The sequence below is a fragment of the Megalobrama amblycephala genome, linkage group LG17, assembly GCF_018812025.1.
Source record: "Megalobrama amblycephala isolate DHTTF-2021 linkage group LG17, ASM1881202v1, whole genome shotgun sequence".
In the NCBI taxonomy this organism is placed as follows: domain Eukaryota; kingdom Metazoa; phylum Chordata; class Actinopteri; order Cypriniformes; family Xenocyprididae; genus Megalobrama; species Megalobrama amblycephala.
In genome coordinates, this window is record NC_063060.1 from 34,146,576 (window position 1) to 34,169,280 (window position 22,705).

Genomic DNA, 22,705 nt, shown 5'->3' on the forward strand with positions numbered 1-22,705 from the left:
TTATTTGAACACTCTGTTTTAAAGGGTTAGTTCACCCAAAAATTAAAATGATGTCATTAATTACTCACCCTCATGTTGTTCTACACCCGTAAGACCTTTGTTCATCTTCGGAACACAAATTAAGATATTTTTGATGAAATCCGATGGCTCACTGAGGCCTCTATTGCCAGCAATGTCACCGAACTTGACAAGATCCAGAAAGGTACTCAAAACATATTCAAACTTCAAATTTGATTTCAAAACACTGCTTCGAAGCTTTACGAATCTTTTGTTTTGAATCAGTGATTTGGATCGCATATCAAGCTGCCAAACTGCTGAAATCACGTCACTTTGGCGCTCCGAACAATTGATTCGAGACAAAAGATTCGTAAAAGCTTTGAAGCAGTGTTTTGAAATCAGCCATCACGAGATATTGTTGAAAAGTCGTTATTTTGTTTTTTTGGCGCACAAAAAGTATTCTCGTCGCTTTATAATATTAAGGTAGAACCACTGTACTGTGTTTTAAATATGTTTTGAGTACCTTTCTGGATCTTGTCAAGTTCGGTGACATTGCTGGCAATAGAGGCCTCAGTGAGCCATCGGATTTCATCAAAAATATCTTAATTTGTGTTCCGAAGATGAACAAAGGTCTTACGGGTGTAGAACAACATGAGGGTGAGTAATTAATGACATCATTTTAATTTTTGGGTGAACTAACCCTTTAAAACAGAGTGTTCAAATAAGAGGGCTAAAATCAGGGTAGGAAAAATGCCTTTTATTTCTAAATTATGACGATTTTTGATGTAAGAAACATACTAACATTATAAGTGCACCCAGGGAAACATTATAAAACAATGCAGTTCATGACCCCTTTAAGTTTCATTTAAACTTTAAAGTAGGCATTTGTGCCCTTTGACTATCACTCTGATACTTTGGTTTAGTCCAGCTCTGAGCTCAGATTGATTGGTTTGGACTGCTGTACCTACATGCCCTGCTTCCCCATAGGCACCTGACTCCTGTTAATGTAGGTCACCAGGCTTTTCTGTTACTGCTGAGTAATGAGTGGCTAATCAGCCAGGGTACAGCGCTGCGTTAATTACCAACCTGCCGTATGACTTGGGGCACCTAGCACAGCTTGACGGGCAGAACCGCAGCTGATATCCACACAGACACATTGAAGGGTACGAGATTAGATGGTCAGACAGACATGCTTCCCTCAGCGGAGATATCAGTCAGCATCTCCAAGGTAACACAACACCATTATTCCTGCTGGCCAGGGGCCGAGTACGGATTTAATTAAGGAAGCACAATATGCCACGCCACTGCAGTGGCAGAGGTACAAGTAATTACTCTAATTAGCCCAGAGACTTCCTTAAAAGCCCTTGCATTGTAAAACACCCTCCCATATCTGTCGACTGAGGTCTTGTAAGCAGAAGGAACTCAAACTCATCACTTATTCGGAACATTAATTGACCCTCACCAATATAGTTAACAGCCTTAATATGCAATACGAATGCGTCGTTGTGGTTTTAAAGAGTCCAGCACATTACTGCACATGTGAGTACAGCGTGTGTGAGCAGGGGGATGGTCTACGTTTAGGGAAGTCATTGTGGGGTTGCCATAGTAACAGATTTGTGCCGTATTACATCATAAAAGGTTGGCTCAAATGGTCTGTTGGTGGGCTGAGTTCATTAAATCAATTGTTTGTTCTCATTATTGTATCTATTCTCATTACTTCATAATTTTTGATGTGCAGTGATAATTTGTACACTGTTTTTAGTGACAGTTTGTGTCGTGTGACAGATATCTAATAAATTTATTCAGAACTTTGTGACTAAATTTATATTATTTTGTCATTTTTGACTCTCACTAAAATGGCATCAAATTTTTGTCAGCAAAATAATAACATTTTAGTTGAGAATGGAAAATTTAAATCAAATGCACATTTTGAAAAAATATATATAATATATAAAATTGTGGTCAAAAGTTACATACACCTTGCTTAAAGGGACCTTTTTTTTAAAAAAAAAAAAACATTCTTTAAAGATATTAAAAATTATGAAATAAATAAAATGATATTTTGCTAATTTTACATGTAAACTTTTGATGTATTTATATATATATTACAATTTCTGTCAACTGTATGCTTTTAATTACAAGTCATATTCTTATTGGCACGATGCACATTGTTCATCTCACTTCCATCAACGAATGTTTTCTTCAGTAATTTTATTGTGAAATCATCACTGCTGTCTTTTCAATCCAACATGTCAGACTGTGTAATTTATTTGCTTAAAATTCAGATTCATATCTGCTCAAGCTCTACAAAAGTGCTTGGAGATTCCACCCTAAGCCCACTGGAAAGCCCAGACAAGGATTGGAGGATTTTGCAGATTTGTAATACTGTTCTAGCATTATGAGCACTCATAAATATTTCATCTCATGGAATTTCCTCAATCCCGTATTTTGATGGTTTTATCTGTTTATTGACGAAGAAAAGCTTCAAATGTAAATGTTACATCTGCATGTGCAAGGGAGGTTTGTTTCCTTTAGCATACTGTCACAATCCTCCAAACCAACTAATACCCTGATTATATGTCAGGGGACAGTGCTTTGACCTTTAACTTGGTTTATGATTAATAATAATAAGTGAGTGCTCGATGTCTATATTTCTAGAGCTTGTTCTTTACATTAAGTAGGCCACTGCTTATTTGATAGTTCAGAACACCGAATAACTCACATGCACATTAGTCATCAGATACAATTCCGTATCTTTGTGAAGCATGAAAATAGACATTCTTAGATGCCTCAGGGAGCTGCCACTGCAGCAGAAAGTACGTGAGGCACAGCGCTGCATTGTGAATGGCTGACGTAATTAACAACCGCACAGCGACCAATCCGTTGAGACGACCGCAACAGTGAGGCGGAAACTTATCGGCTTATTCCGCAATGATGACATCATGCATAACCAGTTCCCCAAAGCCAGGCTCACCGTGGGGGATGCGGCCCCCCTTGGCACTTGTGAAGTTTAGCCATTCTGTTCTCCAGTAGTGTAAGGAGATGCCCTGGGGCGTTTTGGACCGCACCGCTCTGTGAGGAGTTGTGGTGTTCACTTATTATGTATGTGTGAAGCCATGCAGATGGAGGGTGGGAATACTACGTCCAATGTCGGAGCTTCCACTAATTCCCATACTGCTGATGCGGATGCAAGTTGTCTGCCTGTCAGCAAAGTGTCAGCGCGAGTCTCGGGTATGTGTGTGCTGGTCTGCGTGGGTGGCCTTAAGTGAGTTTAGCTGTTTCTCTCCTTGCCCGTGTGCTGCACTCGCCCCACCTGCTTTATGCCTGAGTGACCTGAATGAACCATCCCTTTAGCTATTTAAAGAGCCACATTCATAATGTAGGCCCCTGTGCACTGGACACATGCAGAAATCCTGCATGAGCGTTTGATTTGCTCACGGCTACCCCACGTGCCACGATGAAGGGACTTTGATGAGGAGCATGCCTTCTATGCTATAAGTACTCAACTTCGTGACGTTAAATAACATGCTACACATTTGATTGAATGAAATTATTTGTGGGTCTCCGTTTCCGTCTAAAGAAGAATGACCTGAGCCATGGCTGTCTCTTCTGTGTTTTTACATGGAGAAACTGAATTGTGTGCCTCTAACAGATCCAAGTGCTATTTTGATCTCTTTTATAACAAATCAGAAATAAATGTAATTCAATTCCTGCAAAATATGTTTTTACACGGACATTTTATGCCAAAGTCCAATAATTGGTCCTAACTATATATAAAATTAAATAAATATTTAAAAATCTTAATTTATTAATAAATATTATTATTTAAATATTAAATAAAATACTAGAACAAACAAAAATGTGGTGAAAAATCGTCATTCATTTATTTTTGTTTAATATTTTAAATAATGCATTTTTATTATATATATATTAATCGCACATTTTTTTCTGTAATGCGATTAAAATTTGAGTTTATATATATATATATATATATATATATATATATATATATATATATATATATATATATAAAATATATATTAGTGCTGTCAATCGGTTAAAAACAAACTAATTAATCACACATTTTTTTCTAATTGCTTTTTTTTTCTATTTTTTTTTTATTGCTATTAAAATATTTTTTAATATTTTCATGTTGTTATAATTCCACAGTAACTCTCCAAAATAATGTAGAAACAACTTAAAGACAGTATATTTTAAATATTTGTTTAAATGGCATGTTTTTTATGAATGAAGGTTAGTATCACTGATACTAATACTGGTACTGATGTCTCTAAGAAATTGATTAAAAAAAAAAAAAAAAAAACATTAATTATAGACATTCAACATTACAGTATAACTAAAAGCTATCAATTTCAACATTTATTGGGCTTTAAAAAATAACTTTTAATTTAAGTGAACTTATGTAAATGTCATATTTAATTTATTATAATATTGAAGACTGTAAAGTGTTCGATAACTTTATTCAGTTTCTGTATATTTCCTACCTGTCTAACAGAGCGTGATCACAATGTAACGCTAGCCAAATTATGATGGAAAGAACTGATGCTGCGTTAATCGCGTTAAATATTTTTAATGTGTTAAACTGGAAAAATTAATCACATGCATTAACGCACTAATTTTGACATCACTAATATATATATATATATATATATATATATATATATATATATATATATATTATTATAAACTGAATAGTGTAGCCTAGCTAAAACACTCAGTATTTTAATAAAATGCTTTCTCTCAACAAAAAAATAAACATCTTTTGTGTTTTTCTCCATCCACAGGATCTCGCAAGAGCACTCTCCAAAGCTGCAGATCCGGAGTCACAGCTACTTGCGGGCGGTGAGTGAAGTTTCCATCAATAGGAGCCTGGACACCCTGGACCCCAAAGCTCTGCTAGCCTCTCCCCAATACCGCTCACGCAACGAGAGCTACATGAGGGCTATGAGCACCATCAGCCAGGTTTGTGCTCACCCCCAACACACCGTCATAGCGGGGTGCAGGGGGAGGAAGGTCAAAATCAGTGCAGATTAGCCCAACAAGTCCAGTTAAAAACCATGAAACCGCCATCCGATTCATCCATCGGTCAGATGAATCTGAGCCATCACCATAGCAGTGTTCAATCACAGATGTATGTGTCTAACCAACTAACATACTCCATGTTACGTAGAAGTGGGATGGCATTCATCAGGCAGTTACTCATCCATCTTAGGCACACTTCAGTTACTCATCCATCTTAGGCACACTCAGGCACTGATTTGTCATGCTAATTACAAAATGGCAAAAATGACATCATTGCCATTTGGCGCCAGCGCTGACTGCTTTCTGACAGAAGACCAAAATTCTAAATTCACAAAGAATGTTTTGAAATATTTCCATTAAAACGCTTTAGACCTTCCTGTAAAGACTTTGTAGATGGCACATGACTGTTAACTTCACAGTTAGGAGATAAGAATGTGGTCTGTATAGCTCTCATGGGTGATTGGGACAGAGTTTTGAGCTGTCTGCCTTGTTTATAACACCCACCCTTTCTACAATCCTCCTCTTTCCACAATTTTACCTTATCACATCTTCATTAACCCCCACTCTCATCCACCCTCGGTTTCTGTTGGGATCAACACTAATGAACACGTTGATCCTAGTACTGTCTCACCATCTTCCAACCCGTCAGTAAACCCCACTTGAGGATTTCCTCCATGCTGGTGTGGCGTACACCTTCATTTACCCTATAAAGCTGTCCTTCAAGCCTCACTATGTTTCTTATTTTATTGACTCTTCCTCCTCTTGCCACCGCCCTGCGTGTTTCTCACCTGCTCCTAATGACTTCTCTGTAGTTTCTGGCTCTGTTTTCCCCTTTCTTTTGACTCTGCACCCCTATATAACCCCGTGGTAAGTGGGACTTAAAGCTAATTTTAAGGATGATGCCCGCTCTTTTCTCTGAGCACTGCCTTGTCTGTTTATCTTGATTGTTCTTTTCTCATTTTCATTTCTTGTCTTTTCTCTCTGTCTGTATCTCTCCTGTTTTCTCCTCTGCCTGCCTGCAGGTGAGTGAGGTGGAAGTTAACGGGCAGATCGAGGCAGTGTGTGAGAGTGTGTTCAGTGAAATGGAGTCGCAGGCCGTGGACGCCCTGGACCTGCCCATGCCCGGGTGCTTCCGCATGAGGAGTCACAGTTACGTGCGTGCCATCGACCAGGGCTGCTCGCAGGATGACGAGGGACCTTTACTCCCAGCCTCTCCCCCGAGGACCACTACTACTGTCAGAACCATCCAGAGCAGCACAGGTCAGCCTGCAAGTGCATACTCCGTCTGTCTGTCTCTCTGTCTAGCTATCATACTTATTGTGTGTTTAATATCTCTTTTTATTATCAAACATGTTCCACAGTTTAGCAGCAGTAGACTGCATTTAATGACAATAACTTTATAGGGTTAGTTTACCCAAAAATGAAAATTCTGTCATTAATTACTCACCCTCTTGTCAGTCCAAATAAGTAAGACATGCGTTCATATGCGAAACACAAATGAAGATCTTTTATTGAGAGCTTTTTTGTCCCTCCATAGACTGCCTTTGCAGCTGAAACTTTGATGCTTTAAGAAGTTCATAAAGAGATTGTAAAACTAATCCATATGAATTGAGTGGTTTAGTCCAAATGATGAACAGATTGAATTTTATTTTTTATTCAGATAGGCTTTTATTCACATAAACATTGATCACTTGTGGTAAACCAACGGAAGCTCAAGCAAGGTCGCATGATGTGCAAGAACCAATGAGGTTAATTCTCATGTGGTATGCAGCACATTTGAGCTTCTGCAAGAGGTTTGTTCTCATGCGTCAAGCAGGTTCGGTTGAGCTTGATGTTTGCTGATCAATGTTTATGTGTGAATAAAAGCCTAAATTCAGTCTGTTCATCATATAAAGCGATCAAGTTTCTTCAGAAAAGTTGAACTAAACTACACTCAATTCAATATGGATTAGTTTTACGATCTCTTTATAAACTTAGGGCTGCACAACGATTAATCGCGATTAATCGTTTGCAAAATAAAAGTCTGTGTTTACGTAATAAATGTGTGTGTTCTGTGTATAATAATTATGTATATATTAATACACAGAACACACACATTTATTACGTAAACACAGACTTTTATTTTGCAAGTGATTAATCGCGATTAATCGTTGTGCAGCCCTAGTTTCAGTTGCAAAAGCAGTCAATGGAGGGACAGAAAGCTCTCAGATTTCATCAAAAAAATCTTCATTTATGTTCCAAAGATGAATGCAATTCTTATGGGTGTGGAACGACATGAGGGGGAGTAATTAATGACAGAATTTTCATTTTTGATTGACCCTTTAAGGGAAGAAAAGTGCACCAACAAGAAAGGAAGTTTCGCTAGACAGAATGTGGCACAATCATTTTACCTCAAATACCTCAAATTAATTGTTGGAAATCAAAATCAAAACGAAAAAAAAATCTATTGTTCTCTCTGTCATTCTGTCTGTCTTTCATTCTATCCATCTATCTCTCTTTGACTGTCTGTTGTTTTTTCTGTCTATCGTTCCGCCATTTTACTGGTTTATTGGTTTGTCTGACATTGGGGCGGCACGGTGGCTCAGTATTTAGCACTGTCGCCTCACAACAAGAAGGTCCCCGGTTCGAGCCGAGTCCTTTTTGTGTGGATGTTCATGTTCTCCCCGTGTCAGCGTGGGTTTCCTCCGGGTGCTCCGGTTTCCCCCGCAGTCCAAAGACATGAAAGTTAGGTGGATTGGATATGCCAAATTGTCGTAGGAGTGTGTGTGAGTGTGAATGTGTCCCAGCACTCTCAGTGCTGGGTTGTGTCAGGATCAAAATGTGTGTGTGAAACGGACCCTGCAAATGAGCGGGAATAACGCTAGGAAATTGGATAGATGGTTGGATTGGTTTGACTGTCATTCTATCTGTGTGTCTTTCTCTCTGCCGTTCTATCTGTCTGTCTGTCATTTTTTCCATCCATCTTTCTGCCTATCCATCTGTCTGTGTATCTGTCTATCTGTGTCTGTCTGTACATTAGCAGCCCACTCTATCAGTATATAAAACTCTCTTTCTTGTATCAAGGAGGCTGTCTGCGGCAGAATCAATATTCATTTGTTGTTGTTTTCTCTGTGGGTCACATGTTTATCCTAAGAAGCCCTGACAGGATGTGTCTAATTTGCTTTTTATTAGCACCATGAGGCAGTAACAGCAGTAATGGGGAATTGAATGATAAAGTGAATTTGAATGATTTAATCTGATGTATAGAGAAAGAGTAAATCATTGCATTTGCTCTGAGAGTAGGTTATCATGTTCTTGTGCACCATATAAAAATGGAAAATTGAGCATCTTTTTTATTTATACACAAATGTATACACATTTGCAAATGTAACTGCTCAGGATTCAAGCTGAGAATTGAAAATAAACTACAAATAAGATTTCAGGTGACCAACAGCGATCCAGATGTCAGGCAGGATGTGTGAACTCAGTGTGACCTGTGTCTGCTTTTGCTCTGGGATTTTCTTTAATGTGAAACCCCAGTGATCACTAATCCACCTCCAGCATCCGAACCCAGTGTGATTTCATCACAGTTGACATCTTCATAAAAAAGTGCCTAGAGTTTTTACTATTGAACTAAACCTATTGGTGAAGCCTGTCTGTCCTTAATGATATTTTTACCCTAGTTTCAATGTAATTTGTAAAGCCCAATTTGCACATTCATGCTGTTGATCGCTAGAAAGCGTTTCTGCCGTTGGATGCCCTGATGTTAATGGTGAGCTTTGTAACTGTCTATAGTTTTGAAGATCTGATTACAACTATTGCCAGTAAAAATAAGACGACAGTCTATTTTGACAAGGAATAAGTTTTATTTCTGCAGGGGGAAGCATTTGGATAAAGCAGCACTGCATAATACATCACATCATGAACAAGATGAACAATTATCAATGCATGAATCCTACTCCCTCAGAATGCAGACAACTTCTGGCACAGTTTTCCACACTTTTGTATTATTTTATCATTTTAAGTCAAAAGGTCAAAAGTCATGGAGCCAGTTTTTTTCAAATTATATAAAACAGATCAGGTACAGAACAGTGAAATGTGAAATGAGCATTAAAGGGATAGTTCACCCAAAAATGAAAATTTGATGTTTATCTGCTTACCCCCAGCGCATCCAAGATGTAGGTGTCTTTGTTTCTTCAGTAGAACACAAATTATGATTTTTAACTCCAACCGTTGCCGTCTGTCAGTGGTATAATGCAAGTCAGCGGGAACTTGGACTATAAGAGTAAATAAAACACGACAGACAAATCCAAATTAAACCCTGCGGCTCGTGACGACACATTGATGTCTTAAGACACGAAACGATTGGTTTGTGTGAGAAACTGAACAGTATTTATATCATTTTTTACCTCTAATACACCACTATGTCCAACTGCATTCGTCACTCGATTCGTGCTCTGACAGCGGCAGTGATGTCTCGCGCATATACTTCAATGAGAGCGAGACATCACTGCCGCTGTCAGAGCGCGATCAGACCAAACGAATCGAGTGATGAATGCAGTTGGACATAGTGGTGTATTAGAGGTAAAAAATGATATAAATACTGTTCAGTTTCTCGCACAAACCGATCGTTTCATGTCTTAGGACATCAATGTGTCGTCACGAGCCACAGGGTTTAATTTGGACTTGTCTAAGCAAGTTTTATTTACTCTTATTGTAGAAGTTCCCATCCACTAGCATTATTTGACTGACAGACAGCAACGGTTGGAGTTAAAAAATCATAATTTGTGTTCTACTGAAGAAACAAAGACACCTACATCTTGGATGCTCTGGGGGTAAGCAGATAAACATCAGATTTTCATTTTTGGGTGAACTATCCCTTTAATGTCTTACTCGACTTCAATATCTCACAAAAAAAACCTAAAGCTCCACCGAGAGTCACTGGACAGTAGATGCTGAAAACCACCAATTCTTACTGAAAATGAATAACTTCTGATTGCTTTTGCTGCAGGTTGTTGTCAGTATGAACGGGGGTTTAAGTTTGACAGTGTCTCTGGTGGAATTTTCACACTGGCAGTTTGTTTGGAAAAGCCCAAGTATGTAATACTTGTCAGTAAAAACATTAAATGAGAGATTATCTACACCGCTGCAATTTTTGACATGTTGAATTTTAATAAATCGGGACTTTCGGAGAGCTGTTTGATGTCGTAATCCCTCATTGGACGTTGCATTCATTCTATATGGTGTTGTTTCGACAGTGCTGCAATCTTTCTCTGCACTAGTAATGCAGATTTGAGTGCTGTGTTCTCCACTCGTGTTCTCCGAATGCCTGGGGCTAGTCAGAGAGCCAACATATGGCCACCAGCCTCAGTGCATCTATGGAGAGAAGACAGCTGGCTGAGGAGGAGAAAAGTAAGGAAATGGGAAAAGTTTCTTGAAATATTATGAGATAACTTTTAGGGTCTCACATTAGTGCTCATGTCACCTTTGGGCTGGTTTAATCTAATGGTTAGTCAGGCCTTTTAACCACATATTTGAGTCACATCTTTGGTTACTGCCATTGGATCAAAACACCAGGGAATACAGACTGTCAGAACTGACAAACTGTTATTTCAAAGCTTTAATTTTCATGCCATCCCTCTTGAAAAGCAACTAGACCTTGTTTATGAGGGGATTTTAAGATTTATAATTAGAGGCAGTGTGGTCTAAAGAGTTGTCCCTTAGATAAATATGTAGGCAGTTTTAAAGACACACCAGTCTCATCATCTCATCTCACCCAGTATAATCCACACTGGCAGCCAGGATTCTTAAAAAACATTTTTTTCTTTTCTTTTTTTTTTCCAAAACATCACTGATTGTGTTGATGGGTCTGTTGTTAGCAGTGGGTTCATTCATTTTTCATTTTTAAGCTTTAAACATACTAATTCATGGAGCCCATTTTTTTATAGGCAAGGCAGTTGCATTTCAGGTGACATTAGTCTGAATCCTGACTCGTTGTCCTCTCCAAACTCGTCCCTCTCTCTCTTCCACTTCACTTCCTGTTCACTCCCCAAAATAATAAAGAAAAGAACGTCATGTGTGACGTCGATAATTAAGAGATAGTGTGTTGCTCTACATGGGATGCACCTGCCAGCCGGATTCAGATATAATTTGGTAGGGCTGTGCAATTGATAACTTCCATTTGTTTAAACTTCACATACTGACAAAGCTCCGAAGGGAGCCTGATGTGACGCCTTGGCTGGGTTGACTCTGGCAAGAGATGTGACAGACATGACCTGACCTTCTATCTGTGCCTGACATTGATTTGAGAGTGAGAATTGCTGTGCATTTGAGTGGTGTTTGTTAGGGTTGAAGCCGGTATGTACCCCACACTAGCTGTGTTTGCGTCATTGCCTTTTGCAATCCATTTTACTTCCGTAATACAATATGTATTTGTAAGTGAAACCCCCAAACAGGACCTCACTGACTTCAGTTGCATGAACAATAAAAACAGTTTTAATAATATATTCATCTTTGTTCCACAATAGAAAGACATACAGGTTTGGGACGACATGAGGGTGATTGAATGGACCACTGGACTGTAGATACAGCACTGTGTCCAGTCATCCCCATCCAGATGTCCTCGCCACGGAGACCCGGCCAGACGAATTATGAGATGGCTAATTGAGGGAGCTGTCAGGGTTGACATTGAGAGGGCACCTACCTTCCCTTCATCCCCTTCAGAACACCACTGTGTGTTCAGACGAACAGAGCAGCACCATCTGCCTGGTACGCAGCAGGCCCTTATCACACGCTGCAACACTGCCTTTGGGGTAGTGTGCAAAGTCTTTGAAGTGGAGTGTAGCGAAGTTTAGGATTTTACACTTTGTTTATGTTCCAAATGTTCTACTGAAGCTGTTATTCATGTTTATTTTATCATAATAACATGCAGCTTTTGATAAAGTGTTAATGGCTTGGTTTTGCTCCGTATTTGTCTTTAGTATAACTAATTGACAAACCATTAGCGTGCAATACTTCATCCTCACCACAGGGAGCAGACAATGAGTCTGAAAGCATAATCTGTCTTGTTCTCGGGAACACGCTCAGACGTTAAGCGAGTCATGAATGAACGTGATGGGCAATTTCTTCCATTAATGTCATCCATTCCCCACTATTGCTTTAATAAAAAGGCATTACTCTCTCGTGCATGAATGGGCGGCCTTTAATTCCTCTGTCGGGACACAGATTCAGTTAGATGATACAAACTCTTCGCTTTGCATCAGTAAGGTTAAAACATTAAACCTTGGAGTGTGTGTGTGTGTGTGTTTAGACAACAGTGTTTGCTTATTTTCGGCATTTGCAAATCTTAACACGAGCCTGAGCTTTACAGCTCAAGCAGAGGATTCCGACTGAGAGAGGTAGTGAAGTAAAAGGCAGGAAGTTTAGAGAAGCAGCCAGGGGTTAGATGTTGACAGGTGGGTTGTTGCAATGTCGAGCATTTGTTTGCACAACGTTGTGCCGTTTTTTAAGGCTGACTGCACAGACCACTCCGATGACGCTTTAACTGTGACGTCCCTCAGGCTGCAACTGCAAAATCCTCCCACTGTCTCTAAACTGAGTTCTTGGCCCAGCATCAGCTATCATTTAGACTCATAGTCAAAGGATGGAGGCTATTTTAGAGCTGTCCTGTCTGTGTACGCCAGGAAAATACCACAGCTGTCACTGCTTGAACCGATGATCAATGTTCCCCTTAAGTTACACGAGTGTGCAGCCTCGCAGGTCCAGTGTAGAGAGAAAAAGAAGTTCATACTTGAAATGCGTGGAAAATAGCTGGATGTGTCTTAAATCAGAGCTAAATGTATGGGCAGTGTTTCATCTGTAGTCCATCCGCATGCCCATTGATTTTTAGTACGGAACTGAAGCTGTGGGGAAAACTGCGGAAATATGCAGCGTTGGGTATTTCACAAGATAAGGACTGAATACTGGAACAGTTCAGTTCATAGAAGCACCAAACAAGTGTTTGTAAAAGTTATTTATTAATTAATTCATTAATTAATTTAAGAATAAATTATTTATTGCTAATAAATTTGACTTAACATTTCACAGTTTCACACTTTGTTTCCTATAATTTAGAATTTTTTTCTCCTATTTGTGACTTTATTTATTTCAGTTTCATTTAGTATCTCAAAATGTGACTTTGTCTTACAATTGTGATATTATTTCTCATAATTGTGCCTTTTTATCTTACAATTATGACTGTATTCCATTGTGTGACTTTATTTCTTATTATTTTACCCTTCTTTTTTTTTTGGATGTGAAAACAAAACACCCTTCTCAGCAAGTATTAAACACATTTGGTTATGTCTTGTGAACATGAACAGTTAAAACATAAACAAATCAGATGAATATCATCATATTGGATTTGTAAAATTAGGTCTTAAAGTGACCTAATTTTAATTATAAATAAATACCTCCTGCTGTCTGTCATTAATGTTAATCAAACTTAATTATATACAGTACTTTAATTATATTTAATTATTTAATTTTACAGTGAACACTATGCAGTGTTATTTTACAATTAATTATTACTTTTCTGAACCTGAATACTACTATTAGACTTTACTTTATAACTTTGTTCTATTGTATTTATTGTGTTTATATGTTTATAATTATTATTCTGATACTGTTAACCTGATTATTATTTTAGCCTATCATGTTTTGCCAAAATGTGATAAATTGTTTGTTTACCATATTACATAGCTAAAAAAAAAGAAAAAAAGAATTGAAGTGTTTCGAATAGGCATTTTGTTTAGTGGAATTTATTTATAAAGACACAGTATTCATGTATTCATGGGGTGTTTCTGTTCAGGTGCCAAAGGGTTTCTGCCCAATTTTTCTCAGCAAGAACAAAAATCAGAGGAAGCATTTCTGATGATACAGTATGCCTGTTATTCCGAAACTCCCCATTCTCTGGTAGTGTTGAGCATGGAATCCAGCAAAGTGTCTGTGGGGATGTGTGTGTATGTGTGAGGGGTGAAGTGTGATTGTACATGACGTGCATGTAATACTGGTGCGGGCTGAGCTCGAGGCTGAGATATGGATGGGATAATACTGCTGCTGGAGAAGAAGGCCTGTCACAGTCACTCTTAGTTGATGCCTGACTCATATACACACACACACACACACACACACACACACTTAAACACTTTCACAAGTGCAGCAGTGGGAAGCGAGCATTTATCAGTGGAAGCTGTGACGACGCTCTGCCACATTATTCCACATTTTCAGACTGGAGAGTCGCTGCTTGGATGGCTTTGTCAGCTTCTTGTTATCTGCCTTGGTTGAGGAAATTATTCTCCATTCTTTTCCTTCGTTCTTTTGTCATTACCTAGGAGATATTTTATTTTATTGCTGACAAAGTGATTGAGTGAGGATTTAGAGTACAAATACCTTTGCATATTCATACACACATTCGCAGTGAAGATCATTTCCAGGGCAGTGTGCCAGACACAGGAGTGGACAGTGTGTCTGATCAGCCTTCACCTAAGTTTATTTTAATGTGACACACTCTCAATCATGCGGTTTCTTGTTTAGCAGTAGCTTTGCTTACCAGATTAGGTCTAGTAAGCAACTGTTAATTGTGTAGAGTGCTATGCTATTTCAGTTTTAAGTATGGAATATTGAATATATGAAATAATATATATTAGTGGTTGTTTTTCCCCTCTTCTCTAGCTTGCTTCTTTATTCTATTTGCAGTGGTAAAGGTATTTGAGTAAATGTAATTAGTTACTCTACTTAAAGGTGCCCTAGAACTTCTTTTTAAAAGATGTAATATAAGTCTAAGGTGTCCCCTGAATGTGTCTGTGAAGTTTCAGCTCAAAATACCCCATAGATTTTTTTTTTATTCATTTTTTTAACTGCCTATTTTGGGGCATCATTAGAAATGAGCCGATTCAGGGTGTGTGTCCCTTTAAATCTTGTGCTCCACGCCCCAAGAGCTTGCGCTTGCCTTAAACAACATAAAAAAGTTCAAACAGCTAATATAACCCTCAAAATGGATCTTTACAAAGTGTTCGTCATGCAGCATGTCTAATCGCGTAAGTACAGTGTTTATTTTGATGTTTACATTGATTCTGAATGAATTTGAGGCTGTGCTCCGTGGCTAACGGCTAATGCTACACTGTTGGAGAGATTTATAAAGAATGAAGTTGTTTATGAATTATACAGACTGCAAGTGTTTAAAAATGAAAATAGCGACGGCTCTTGTCTCCGTGAGTACAGTAAGAAACGATGGTAACTTTAACCACATTTAACAGTACATTAGCAACATGCTAACGAAACATTTAGAAAGACAATTTACAAATATCACTAAAAATATCATGTTATCATGAATCATGTCAGTTATTATTGTTCCATCTGCCATTTTTTGCTATTGTCCTGCTTGCTTACCTAGTCTGATGATTCAGCTCTGCACAGATCCAGACGTTCTGCCCTTGTCTAATGCCTTTCATAATGTTGGGAAGATGGGCTGGCATATGCAAATATTGGGGGCGTACACCCCGACTGTTACGTAACAGTCGGTGTTATATTGAGATTCGCCTGTCCTTCAGAGGTCTTTTAAACAAATGAGATTTACATAAGAAGGAGGAAACAATGGAGTTTGAGACTCACTGTATGTCATTTCCATGTACTGAACTCTTGTTATTTAACTATGCCGAGGTAAATTCAATTTTTGAATCTAGGGCACCTTTAAGTATCTTTTTGGCTACTTTGTACTATGACTGAGGATCATAGCAACTTTTACTTTCTACTTGACTACATTGTTGAAAAAGTATATGTACTCTTAACTTCAATACATTTGTAATGGGTAATGCAGTAACTCATTACATTTTGCATGGCAACTTTTTCTGCAGCAGTTTATTTCTGCTTCAAAAGAGACAATATCGCCATCTACAGAGCATTGAAGCATTGCTTTGTTTTTGCCCTTACCAAAGTCTCTTTTTTTAAGGAAAGTCTGTTTATTCAATGGCCTCCGGGCATCTAAAATCTGAACTAAAATCTGACATGAACTGTCCCATAAATGTTGGTTGTTACGCTCCAATAGCTTATATTTAAGGCTAGACCAGCCGATGCACACGTGCATACAGAAGCGCGCATCTCAGAGCACTGACAGTTTCTATAGCAACCAGAGCTTCTAACTGCAGCTGCAGTGATGCAGTGACTTTATCAATCAGCAATTGGCTCTTTTATTTAGAAGGCAGGACTTGTTCCGCCATATTGTCCATTGCACTTTCTCCCATTCATAAGTAATATGAGTCTTTTTTTATCTAAAGTCTTTGCACTTACTCACTCGCCCTTACTTTATGCCAATGTGAGTGCATTTGCTTGTAGTTGCTTAATCACAGGTGTTTTATATATGAGATGAGAACATGGCTGCATGTCCATTTTGACTTGACATTATTTTATTTATCCGTTATATTGAAGAGATCTTTTTTGAAGGATATTGGTTTACTCATGCCCTTTTTGAGCACTTGAGACTTGACCAAGACTTGAGTGTGTCTGTTGTGCCAACCTTGATTTTTTTTGCGGTAATATTGAGGCGTCATTTATATTCCGATTTTAGAAAATAAACAAGTGATTGCTTTCCTCACAAATCAGCTGTTTCTTGTTTTTCATTGGCATGTCTTTTAGGTGTTGAGGGCTAGTGCCTACATTCAGTATGAGTAAAACACTTAAGTACTGTTACAATCAGATACTCTAAGACTTTTACTCAAGTGGTATTGTAATTGGTAACTTGTAACTTGTACTGGAGTCATTGATATGATTATATTATATGCAAAAAGGACAATAAAATGCCTCAAAGGAAGACTATATGCACTATATTTCAAGTTTTCTAAGGCCATGGAATAGCTTTGACTGAAATTATATATATGATGTGACATCAGCATGCCTAACATACATCTACATTATCCATTGTATGTATATTTTTTTTTAGCTTTTATTTTAATCTGCACACAGGGTTCATCATAAGATTATCAGCAGTGTATTGTGTAGTAGAAGTCAACTCATTGCATTTTGTTCAACCTTTTACCCCCAGACTGTGAAAATCTGCAGATCATCCCCATAAACCTAATATCTTCTCTGTAGAGTCCAGCTGGAGACCGTTGCTGCAGTCATTACATAAAAACTATGTCACTGTTACTCTTTGTATGTCATTTTAATGTCACTGTATTAAACACAAGGCAAAAAAGCCACCAGAATAGTGTGTGAGTGGTTGTCGGACAAAGTTGTGCCCTGGGACCCATAGTTTGGCTGGTACTTGACCTTTCTTCTCATATGGCCTCCTGTGTATTTTTTTTAGCCAGACGGCTTGTGTTAATTGCCTCTCATGGGGCAAAATGACAGCAAGCACTCTCTTTTCCCTCTTGAGCTCTCTCTTTTTCCTCTCAGGTCTCATCTGGGAAGAATTAGACCACATTAAACACTTTGGCAGCTTTAGATATCGGAATGAAACCCAGAGATTCCTGTCCAGGCCGGATTGCTTCTTTTTGTGGTCTTAAAAATCAGTCAGGATTATGCTGATTAGCCAAGCATATACGACACTGTCCTTGAAAAAGATCCCACATTAGGGGATGTTAAGGGCACTCAATATGCATGCGAATACTTGCGATTATGGATGTAGAGTATAATTCATTATGATGTTTCTGTATGGCTGAAAGACCATTCGCCTGAGGAAATGGAGGTGGGTTAATTCTGTCAGTTTGTCATGTGAAACAACCCTGTCAGGGTGTTTAAGAACATGAACGTGCAGAGAGCGTCCTGTCATTGTAGGAGAGACGAGTCGGCGGGCTCAAATTGATTTTTCTGCGACCGTATCATTCACCTTGTCCTCTGAGCTCAGGGTCAGAGAGCGGCAGACACAATACAAATGCTGTCAGTGACAGGAGGTCAAGGTTAAAATGCTTAAACACACATTGTATCATCGTTCGCACACAGTGATATGCACTAGTCTACATGACCATATCTGCACATAAGTGGAAACTATGTGTGATATTTTAATGAGAGTAACGATAACTGTAATCCTACTAAGGCTGAAATCTGCTAGCAAATTGTTAACATGACGTATCTCTCATATTTAGTAAGCAAATATGTCATCATATACTTTTTCGGGAAGCTAAAAGCATTACACGTTTTTATGCAAGTGTTTATTTACTCAAACTAACAGCAGTAATTAAATAAAACTGTTAAAATATGGTAAACTAATAATAAGCTGTTGCTATCATTAGGGTTTTATCGCTGTTAAGTATCAGATAGTTGTGTGTTCCAACACCATCACATAAAGAGTTTTATCAGAAACATCTGTTCCTCTTCTTTTGGAACAGTTGCATTAAATCCGGAGTTGATTGCATCTCACATTTTGAAGGTTTTCCTAACAGGCTCTATATGATGTCTGTAATACAAAACCTTGTAAGGAATGAAGTCTTTAAGCATTCTGGCTGGCAGGCCAGAGGAGACACACTGACTAGAGCAGTGCCTGTATGTGTGGGTGTGTTTACACTGCACATCAGCAGGAGTGCTAGCTCAGCCCATCTCTTCCCTTTACATTTACATTTTAGTCATTTAGCTGACACTTTCCATTAGTATAGGTGAGAAATGGAGGAATTAGTAATGCAAATATAGGATGTTGGAGCAGGTTTCCTGCATCTTCCTCACTTGATAGCTCAGGTTGAAATGGTATCTGAGTAATACTGTATGTCCCTGAAATCTGGGTATAAAAATGGTAATTTTGTACATTTATTTTTCTTATTTTTATTAATAATTTATTTAATAACCAGAGATGAAAACTTGAGTCTGCGACTTGGACTCGAGTTGCACTTAAGTCACAAAAAAAAATGACTTGCGACTTGACTTGGACTTGAAGACAGACTCGTGAAAAACACAAGTCATTTTGGTAAGGCATTTCCAATTACATTCTTTACTACCCCACATGACAGCATGAAACACGACATTTTAATATTCATTCTTTATTCATTAATTCCCTATCAATATGTGCTGCAATAAACACACCAAGGCAGTGTTATTATATTGCGCATGATGCATCTGAAGGCACCCATTGGAAAAGTGCTCTTATATAATGTTATATAAAACATTCCAAATGGTATAATGTTACTATATAGCTATATAGTTATAGCTCAGAGATTTGTGTCTTGACTTGGACTTGGACCTCAAAGACTTGAGACTTGATTTGGACCTCAAAGACTTGAGACTTGACTTGGACCTTAAAGACTTGAGACTTGACTTGGACCTCAAAGACTTGAGTCTTGACTTGGACCTCAAAGACTTGAGACTTGATTTGGACCTCAAAGACTTGAGACTTGACTTGGACCTCAAAGACTTGAGACTTGACTTGGACCTCAAAGACTTGAGTCTTGACTTGGACCTCAAAGACTTGAGACTTGACTTGGACCTCAAAGACTTGAGTCTTGACTTGGACCTCAAAGACTTGAGACTTGACTTGGACCTCAAAGACTTGAGACTTGACTTGGACCTCAAAGACTTGAGACTTGACTTGGACCTCAAAGACTTGAGACTTGACTTGGACCTCAAAGACTTGAGACTTGACTTGGACCTCAAAGACTTGAGACTTGACTTGGACCTCAAAGACTTGAGACTTGACTTGGACCTCAAAGACTTGAGACTTGACTTGGACCTTAAAGACTTGAGTCTTGACTTGGACCTTAAAGACTTGAGTCTTGACTTGGACCTCAAAGACTTGAGACTTGACTTGGACCTTAAAGACTTGAGTCTTGACTTGGACCTCAAAGACTTGAGTCTTGAATTGGACCTCAAAGACTTGAGACTTGACTTGGACCTCAAAGACTTGAAACTTGACTTAGACCTCAAAGACTTCAGTCTTGACTTGGACTTGAACCTCAAAGACTTGAGACTTGACTTGGACCTCAAAGACTTGAGACTTGACTTGGACCTTAAAGACTTGAGTCTTGACTTGGACCTTAAAGACTTGAGTCTTGACTTGGACCTCAAAGACTTGAGACTTGACTTGGACCTTAAAGACTTGAGTCTTGACTTGGACCTCAAAGACTTGAGTCTTGAATTGGACCTCAAAGACTTGAGACTTGACTTGGACCTCAAAGACTTGAAACTTGACTTAGACCTCAAAGACTTCAGTCTTGACTTGGACTTGAACCTCAAAGACTTGAGACTTGACTTGGACCTCAAAGACTTGAGTCTTGACTTGGACTTGGACCTCAAAGGCTTGAGTCTTGACTTGGACCTCAAAGACTTGAGACTTGACTTGGACTTGGCATTATGACTAAGTATTTTGAATGCGTGTGGTTGGTTCATTTCTACCAGGGAAAATTAAGAGGTTCCTTCATGAAGTTGCTGTCTATGTGATACTGCAGTGATATGGACAATAATTCATAACTGAAAATGAAAGTGTCTGAAAATACAAAGTGATATGTTAGAATCAAGGGGCAAAGATTTGGCTGATTAGCATTGGCCCATTAGCCCCTGCTGGAAAATTGCATGACTACACCATTATGCTACTGAAAAGCATTCTTTATTAATAACTTTTCAAAGTCCCTCTGTATTTTGCCAGCAACATATAAGTACAAATATTTCATAATATTATATACACTAACAAAAGTTTCAGATAGGATGCATTAATTTAATCAAAAGTACAGTAAATACATTTGTAACGTAATTTAAACAAAATATTTCTATTTCAAATAAATGCTGTTCTTTTGAAAGTTCTTTTCATCAAAGAATCCTTTCTACAAAAATATTAAATACATCCTTGATAAGCACAAGACTTTAAAAAAAAAAAAAAAATCTAACAACACTAAACATTTGAACCATAGTGTATGTTTCATAAGATCTGTTTATACTGTAGATGTAGATGTTTAGCCAGTGACTGACATTTCTCCCCAGCCTTTGCTTTTTACATCACAACTCAAACACCAGCAAGATAGTCACTAGCGAGGGGCTTGAGGCTGAGTTGTTATGATGTCATGTTCTTGTGGCTTCAGAGTCACATGATATTTATAACTCAAGTGATTGGCTCAAGATAATGTGTGCTTATAAGCAAAGATAGCATTGAGCAGTTTGCATACTTCTGAGGGGTCCTTTTTCTTCCTTTTAGATGTTTTCTGCTTTCTGCAGCAGGTATTATAGGTGTTATTATCCAGGCTGCTACTGTAATCTCCGTCCAGTTTCGTGCTAAATGCTATTCTGTCCACTAATTACCTTATGTGAGTAACCTATGACCATTCTTACAGTATATTAACAATCTGTCTTTCCCAGTTATTGTAGTGTCATCTATTAGGACGCGTTTGAAAGTAATTGTCAAACACTCCTGTGAACATCTGTTTTGGTATAACAACAAACGCCAAAGATAATGACACAATCAGCAGCAGTCTCACTTGTAATTATACAAAAACAATCATGCTGTACAACAATGCAGCTTTACTGATCCCCTTTATCACTACAAACCCAGGTGGACCATGAAAAGAGAGTTGATTAGAGAGGGAGGGGGTGAAATTAGAGGAGAGGATGCCTCTATGACAGAAATCTCTAGAGCTGGAGCAGCATCTGATCTGCAGGCTGTTATCTCAGCAACACACACTGCAGCTCAAGAGCAGAAGTTTGTCCTGAACTTACTAGCTAGTCTTTCTGAGATTATACGAAACATTTGTTTTGGCTGCGGTCGTGTGTGAACCTCTACGTGGATGGATGTATGTAAGAAAATGAAGTCGTGAGAGACCGAGATTAAGTCGGTTGAAGCAATTGTGTGTACTTGCACTCTTTGATACTCTGTTGTTTGGGGAGATGGATTCTGTTATTCAAACACATGCCGTGACTTTCTTCGTGTGACTGGTTGTCAAAGAAGCAAACAATGGGATAAGACTTTCTGTGAACAACACCATTTTATCTTTAGATTTAAAAGGTAATTCAAGAGGGGAACTTACGAAAGCCGTTTTCAGTTCACATTTATTTGTATAGTGCTTTTCTCAATACATATCGTTTTTAAAGCAGCTTTACAGAAAATGCATGTGTCTACATTACAGTATAGTGTAGAGTGATTTGTTATCAGAGGTGACTGTGTCCAAGTAATGTATTTCAGAAATGTACATATACAAATCACTCAATTAGCTAACAATGTATTAATTTAAGGCAGAAACAGTGAGATCATTGAAGTAATGAATTCATTCATGTTGTTAACAAACTTATGATATATATAAAAAAAAAAATTCTGCCAAATAAGAAGAAAAAATCATGCTTTGATAAATCTAATAATCTTTAGTAAATAAATAATTAGGACGTTATCAGACATTTATAAGATGAAAAATCAAAATTATGGCATTAAAAGTCAATCATGAGAGTCATTATGACAGAAAGTTGAAATTGTGATATGAAGTCATCATTTTAAGATAAAAAGTCATAATTATGACAAAGTCGAAACTGATGTACAAAGTCAATATGACATAATGTGACATAAAATGGCAAATATAAATTGACATTGTTGATATCAGATTAAGTCATTTTGACATAAATAGCAATTCTTTTTTATACCATAATTATGACTTTTTGTGTTAATTGGTTTTGTTTTTATGTGGCAAAAAAAGAGTTTCCATTGGAACTTATTTTGAATGCCTGTAAATATGTGTTAAGGGCTGATTTCATA

General features: G+C 38.0%; 1 protein-coding gene across 6 annotated transcripts in view; it reads left to right on the top strand.

Annotated features, from left to right (window-relative positions):
- dlgap1a (discs, large (Drosophila) homolog-associated protein 1a) overlaps nucleotides 1–22,705 on the top strand; it is a 138,207-nt gene that overhangs the window by 104,341 nt on the left and 11,161 nt on the right. For 5 of the 6 annotated variants that reach the window (XR_007180786.1, XM_048162941.1, XM_048162944.1 and 2 more), the window contains exons 5-6: nucleotides 4,803–4,980; nucleotides 6,063–6,300. Coding sequence is in view for 5 of the 6 variants with exons in the window: in XM_048162941.1 (XP_048018898.1) it covers nucleotides 4,803–4,980; nucleotides 6,063–6,300 (416 nt within the window). In the remaining variant the exon portion in view is untranslated. The remainder of the gene's footprint in view (nucleotides 1–4,802; nucleotides 4,981–6,062; nucleotides 6,301–22,705) is intronic. The other variant, XM_048162946.1, reaches the window with a different exon arrangement.